The sequence below is a fragment of the Etheostoma cragini genome, chromosome 21, assembly GCF_013103735.1.
Source record: "Etheostoma cragini isolate CJK2018 chromosome 21, CSU_Ecrag_1.0, whole genome shotgun sequence".
In the NCBI taxonomy this organism is placed as follows: domain Eukaryota; kingdom Metazoa; phylum Chordata; class Actinopteri; order Perciformes; family Percidae; genus Etheostoma; species Etheostoma cragini.
In genome coordinates this window covers 11,784,388-11,791,741 of record NC_048427.1, presented here as the reverse complement: position 1 = coordinate 11,791,741, position 7,354 = coordinate 11,784,388, and the positions used below count along the sequence as shown (strand labels likewise).

General features: G+C 40.8%; 1 protein-coding gene across 1 annotated transcript; it reads left to right on the top strand.

Moving 5' to 3' along the window:
* Nucleotides 1-405: 405 nt before the first annotated feature.
* ccdc78 (coiled-coil domain containing 78) lies at nt 406-7,354 on the top strand. The gene is made up of 14 exons (XM_034861061.1): nt 406-619; nt 883-1,014; nt 1,100-1,186; nt 1,341-1,697; nt 2,255-2,305; nt 2,410-2,498; nt 2,838-2,916; nt 3,056-3,181; nt 3,263-3,459; nt 3,947-4,121; nt 5,376-5,419; nt 5,510-5,576; nt 5,717-5,817; nt 5,900-7,354. Exons 1-14 carry the CDS (start codon nt 548-550, stop codon nt 5,985-5,987), a joined length of 1,665 nt encoding a protein of 554 aa, XP_034716952.1. The 5' UTR covers nt 406-547; the 3' UTR covers nt 5,988-7,354.

Here is a 7,354-nt window from a genome sequence, read left to right as displayed (position 1 = left end):
TACCATTAAGTCATTATTACTACTGATTTACATTGATTTTACAGAACATGTTGACCTATCAACCCTAATCTGAGTCTTTTCCAACTGTACTCACAAGATGGCGCCACTGTCAATGACATTTACCAAATGTTGGCCTCTGTTAGAAGAAGCAGTGGTTTAAATACATATGGAGAGAGGCCCTGTTGTTTCCCAGGCTGAATCAATAAACGACTAAATATGTTAAGCAATAATTGAATGTAGAGGGAAACATTGTAAGCGAACTACGCTTTAATCTTTAACAGGTTTAACTATTTAGTTGGAAGTTAATGTAGGCCTAAGTGGTAAAAGTCAAAGACACCAAAGAGCAGTTAAAACTATTTCTTTCTCTCCAACATTTACATTGCCATTTGTTTTGCTATGCTATTATTTGCATTACAAACAAATTCAAGAAATGAAGAAAACAAAAACAACCCACACCATTTTTCCGGTGCTGTCGAGGCCATGGCAACATATTGTTGGTGGAAACGGCGATCGCATTCATTTAAACAGCAGCTGACCGTGAATAAATATGGAAACACAGGACCACCAGAAAACTTCAAATGAACTTCAGGAGCGACTTCAAGCTCTGACAGAAGAAAATGTAAGTAATAACATTAGTCAGTCTTAATATTCAGATGTTAACTTACACATTCTACTCCTGAAAAAGGCCAGCTTTGGTTAGGTAGTTTCTGAAGTAAGCTAGCTAGCTTAATGCGGGAAATGTGAACGTTGGCAGCACACGTAAAGGCTGTTGTCTTTGTTGTAACCTTAGCTACAATGCAGCCAACATGGAAGAACATGCAAGTGTATAATGTGCCTTTGTCATCTGATTGTAGCAAAGTATTTCTGTTCACCTTACTTTAGTTGCAGCTGCGTGACAAAAATGAGCGCCTTTTCACCAAAGTGGGCTACCTGGAGAGCAGACTGGGCCACCTGGCCAGCTCCAACACAGATCTGTCCTGCAGGCTCGTCCAGAGTGAAGAGGAAAAACTCAAGGTAGAGTTCATATGTTCAATGTATGTATTTGTTTAGTATAGAACCAGAAGAAAAAAAAATTCTGGTCCCTGTCCAATTCTTTTAGATATCGAAGGAGCTTGTGGAGGAGAAAATTCTGACAAACAAGATGAAAGAGCAGTTTGAAGAAGAGAAGTTTGAGCTGAAAAACAAGGTGAGGGTTTGGGTTAAATGTAGGCTTTATTTGGTCAGGGAGGATTTTAAGACATGAAGCTTAAATATGCCTAAAAAAGCTTGTTGAAAACGTATACTCGGGTTACATTGAGTTTTCAGTGTTGTCTGTGCTGCACTGATTTTCCCCCTGTTAGATATTGAACCATGCTGGTGGAATAACAGAGCTTGAGATGGAGCGAGACAACTTGTTCAGGAAACTCCAGTCTGCTGAGGCTCGTCTGAAAGTGGGAGAGAAGAGCGGCCACGACCGGACAGAGGAGTACGCCTCACTGAAGAAGAACTACCTAGCTCTGGCTAAGGCCCATGATGAAGAGCTGGCCCAGAGTGAAGAGCTAAGTGCTGAGCTGCTGGCACTGGCCCAGGCCCAGGACGCCCTCCGTAGGCAACTGGAGGAGCAGCAGCAGAGTGTGAAGACCACCACCCAAGGCCTGCACGGTGAGCTGGACAGGGTTCGGGCCTTGATCAGCCGCATGTCGCGTAACAGACTCAAGGTGAGGCCCAGACAGTGTGTTCAATAATCTTTGACGGCTCTTGAGATGCAAGTATGCATGCAAATATGAATGAGAAGTTTAATTTCTGAGTTAAGTTCACTCCATGGTTTCTGGAACTTTTGCTGTGAGTTTTGTTGGAAATCTGAACACAGATCATGTTAGTGCAATCTTAGCTATCCAAAATACATTCTTTATTCAGTTTCAACATAAGCAGAACTTGTTCCGGGCCATGTGTAAAATGATAAAACAAAATTAGACTTATGATGATCATGTTTCTCCAAACAGTTCATGCAACCAGGGCACGGGGATTTACTGAACCTTCGTGAATACACAACTAATATTTCCCACATCATTTCCCATGTTTTACTCACTGACAAAGCTTTGATGATGCAACAAAGTGAATGTGTTTTTAGAAGCTAGAAAAAGAGCATATTTAAAAAAACACATTTTCCTTTGACTTAAACATTTTTATTTTTATTTTGGTGTAAACTAAATCTTCAATTTGAAATATTAATGTATTTTAAATGTTTATTCCATTTTAATATTATCTGTTACAGCTTGAGGATCTGGCAGCTTTGGACAAGGGGCAAAAATCTATGGAAAAAACTGTAAGTATTTTTGGACATAACATATGTATTATTGTTTGTAACAGTGGTCAACACATATCTTTAACAGGCAGTAGTTTATTTCTCCTTCATATGCTCTCACATAGCTACTTGGAAACCAAGATGAGATCAAAGACATGCTGGAGAAAATGAAGAACAGCTACGAGGAGCAGCTGAAGAAACTGGAGGAGAAAGTGTAAGGCCCAGACAATGTTTGTCATTTACTAGTGCACAAGCTTAATTACAATGGAACATCGTTATCTTTCCATTTCCAGTCATCACAACAGCCACCCAAACAACCTATTTAAGGATATATGTCCCAGTGTTCATGCCACATGCATAACTGCTCTGTGGTTCCTCTTTGATTTTAATCCTTTTATTCTGTGGCTTTATTTTGTCTGTCTTTGTGTGTGTGTGTGTGTGTGTGTGTGTGTGTGTGTGTGTGATGTGGTCTCTTTGCGTTGGCCCTGTGATGTGGCTGTCTGTGGATTTTGGTCACTACTCTCTTGTTGTTGAGCTTGTGTTTGGTCATCAGGGTGGCAATGGGGAAAGCCCACCAGGAGATCGAGAGAGCGATCCACAATCGACAACAGGAACTATTTGAGAAGAGTGTGGTGAGTATATACAATCCCATGCTGATTTACAAAACATTTCTCAAATGATTGTAAAAATTATAACGGTTTTGCAACCTCTGAATTAATGTTTGCTTGGTGGAAATGTGTCAAATCATGTTTTTCCTTTTTTTAATCCAAGGCCCTGATGTGCTCCCAGAGCCAAGTGAAGGAGGTAGAAGAAGAGAACTCAATGCTGCAGCTTCAAGTCAAAGAGCTGAATGAGGAATACCGTGCAAGGCTTGTGTGCTATTTACAGGACTTAGCCGTGAGTTCCAGTGCTCACACAATCATGTCTACAAAGTAATGTGGGACAATGGTTAATACAACATCCTTGTCCGTGCCTTAGAAGTACATTGATGGCGTTGGAGAAGGTAAAAGCCCTTCAGAGACTTCTGAGATGAGGGCACACGTGGACAGCATGCTCCAGGATGTCCGTTCATCCTACAGGGTCAGGGAGGAACAGCTCGCCTCAGCTGCTCGCTCCTATAAGAAGAGACTTCAGAAGATCACCAAGACCCATCATGCTCTCCTTATTGCATACAGGTGAGACTTCCTGCCAACTGTTGTGTCTGTTTATGCCCTTCCTTTCAGGGTTTTTACATATTCCATAAACATGCTGCTGAAACAGGCTACAGTGGAATAAGATACAAACAAAACAATAAAGGTTCCTGTGCCGTTTAAGAAATGAATATATTTATTTGACTGTGGTGACGGGATTGGGAGGACAAAGGGAGGTGTTTTATTTTGTGCGGAGTTAACAAATGACACACTGTTATGAATAAACCGGTAAATGTGAACGGTACTGAACCCTAGTTAGGACCCCTTAGTGCAAAGCCGTGTTTACTTGTGACTCTTCATAACAAGTTGCATATCTATGAGTTGTGAACATGTGAGAAATTTTCCTTTCCTTGGTATTTAAATGATAAAAAAAGCAACGATTAGAGAGGTAGGGAACCAGCTGCCAACAATAGCAAATTCCCAGTCAATCCATAATGAGTAACTGGCCACATGGATACACTGTGTTCTTTAGGGTTCAGAGGGAGCTGGTCTTGACCAAACCAGAGAGCGGTCTTGACCCTGGACCACCAGAAGCCTGCTTCATCCTGGAGCCCACTGAGCTCAAACATGAAACTGAGAAGGAGCTCCAGCACCTCCGCCAGGACAAAGCGAGGCTGGAGGGTCAGCTGCAGGCGGCCCGCGAGCAGGTAGGGCAAACGAAAGATGGCTGCTTTGAAATGGGTGGATCTGCTTTTGTTTTGTCTAGTGAACGCTTGTACTTGGTCTTCTTTGTGTCCATACTTCATTATAAAGCCAAACAGCATTTGTTTTGTGAGCAGTGAATTGGAAAAAAATTACTTCAAAGTTTGTGTCATATGGCAACAAAAAGCTTTGCTGCTGCAGAGGTGGACTGCAGATCCTGTAGATCCTCCTGATAGATGGGTTGCTATTAAATCTCATAACCTACGGGGCATATGCAGACGCATAACCCGACAATTCCCCGGTTAAGGTGTATACATGCTAGAAAACCCCGGTTACTAAAGGAGTTATCTAGGTCTGTTAACCGTGTTATGAGAACTCCAATTTTAACAGGGTAAGGTGCTTACATGACGTTTGAGTAGGGTTAGATATCATTATAAAATTTGTGATACTTGCACTGATATCATTACCGTGACTTTGATACCAGTTACTATATGATATTTTTTCAATACCAATTTTATAAATAAAAATTGCAACATTGCGGCACAAATGTTTAATTTTAGTTTTTTTCAGCTCTTACGTTTGAGAAACTGGGGTATTGCCTTTTTTTAGATGTGTTTTTAAGAAATTGTGTGCCTTTTTAGGATATATGGATATACATTATTGCTAAAGCAGCAACATTAAATCCAGTGCAATATTTATTTAGGGATACAAGTCTCCAACACCTTATCTGTGTGTACGTTCATGTCATTTCCAGTTTTTTGTTCCCTTACTTAGGCGTTTATGCTATTTGTGGTAATGTTTCATGTATATCCTTTGGCGTTATTCATCTTATGTATGTTTGTATGTATGGCTATGTCCTCTCTTTCTATGAGCTACCCAGGGATGCAAAAAGAATTTCAGCTCTAGCTGACTATTAAGTATCATATTTGAATTGTAGGGCAGTGATTTCCAACCAGCAGGGAAATCACTGCATCTGGGCCAAGAAATATTCAAAAGCGTCTGACATCCTGTAAAATCCGTGTAAATCATCAAATTCCTCCTTTTAAGAAAAATAAAGTTCACAAAATGTAATTGAATTAAAGCCTGACCTTTTTAAATATTTATAACAGAAATAACCATTTTCACTTGTCATTTGCAAAATATTGCAGCTCAGATTCTATTTATGCCGCACACTTTAAATCTTGGATTTTGCTTCATAGTTTTACATACATACTCTATATGTGTTCATGGGGACCTTCACCCTGACTTTTTTGTTGCAGGTGGCTGTCTTAAAAATGCCTATTCCCAATTTAAGTCATCAGGAGTGAGTGTTATTTTTGCATTTTACCAATTGACAAATGTGGTCAGCTGTGGATTGTGTCATAACAAGTTATGAAAAATGTAACTTTATCAGGTCGGCATGCGAGGAATCCTGGACGGACGTACGGAAACAGCTGAGGGAGATCACAGACTCTACACTGGTAAACCAAACCATCTCACTCCATACAGTTTGGATTCCTCACACACAGAACAATTTTATAACCTTACTTAAAACCTTTAGTTTAAAGGAGTAAACTATTTTCTGGGATGAAGGTGATTTTAAGACTTCTTTTTCAAACAGCTGAACTCTGAGAAGGAGCGCGCCCTTCTCATCACCAGAGCTACAGTTGCAGAGGCGCAGGTGTCTGAGTTGCAGGACTATATTGACAACCACCTGGGCAGGTCAGGAAGTCCCTTGATGTGTTAAGTTATATGGTGTTCATTTTCAGAAGAGCGTTGCATTGAGCTTTACTAATACCTGCAGGTATAAAGAGGAAATCTCCCATCTCTGCAGACTGCATGGGACGCAGGAGGCGGGTCGTTCCCAAAGTGCTAATTCATCACTCCATTAAGAAAACTGGCCACAAAATCTGAATCCCAGTCATGTATTGCAATGTAATTTAACATTACACAGTTTTTAAGTTAAATCTCATACATATTAAATCTCAGGTTTAAACATTTATTTAATTGAAATCATGCACAAACGGTAAGCTGGTTTTATTCAAATTAAAATGGATTCTTTTCTAGGTGGATACTTGTTATATATCTATCCGAGTACCTTGTTTTGACCGGAGAATGGATGGTGTGTGTTTACTCCATCACTAGGTGGTGCTGCTCATACTGGTGGTTTTTGTATGAAAGGCCCCCAAAGAAATCCGGCCTTGAGAAAAAAATGCCTGGAATGTTTGTAAAGCTTATGTCAATTTCACGAGCTCGGCAGAAGAAAGCGTGGTGACAATGAGGGGTCACCCTGGTGAGAATAATGTCATTACATGTTACCCAGACACATACACGCCTGTGAATACTTTCCCTCAGTGCCCGTGCTGAGAACTGTAGTGCAAACAAGCCAGGCTTTTTTCCTTTTTTTTTTCCAGGGTAAGGGTTCATATTTATAACCCCAGTGTGTGAATAGGCATCTATTCCGTTTAAATCCCTTTAACAGTGAATAGGTCTGCATTTTTTCTCTAGTGTGTTTTGGTAGCTTGGTTTCATGCCATAGTGCGATAGCTGGCGTAACTTAAACATCCTTTATGTATAAAGTACTTTAAAAGGTGAATTGTTTCGTTAAAAAATGTCAGAAAGGGGTATGTTGAGTTTACTGATGAAAAGATTTTTAAATAAACTTGTTGCCAAAATACTCTGGGAACGATGGGAAAAGTAGAGGCAATGGAAAAAGGCATCCGCATGTCACCCCAATCCTCTTTTCAGGGGGCATGCCAGCCGTGGGAGGGAGGGAGCAGGGGTGTGAAAGTTTGAGAGGAATGGGAAGTGGGATTTTGTTAGTAATGCATTACACTCCCAGGGCCCTGGGAAAAGGGGTGGAGGGGGTTCGGCTTGGGTCTGTGCCAACATAGTCACTGTGCCAAAGCGCTGGGTGCTGGGGACCACTCCTCTTACCGGCAGATCTGTGGGAAAATCCAAACCAGGTTGCTCTTTGCTGCTCCGCCAACAAAGACAGAGTGATGATGTGCCTGCAGAGGCCACTGCAAACTTTTACAAATACACTGAGTAGTAATAACAAGCAAGAGAAGTAGTAGAATATGTAACATTGCAAATGCATAGAGGACAGGTTGAAGTCTGGTGCACCGCAGCTGGTCCCCAAGGCTAGTGCCAAGTTTTCTTGGAGCATTTTTGGAAAAGTTCATTTTTATGGTCTTTGATCAACTTTTTTATTAATCACTGTATGTGGTCACTGTTATGATATAAATACTGATCATAA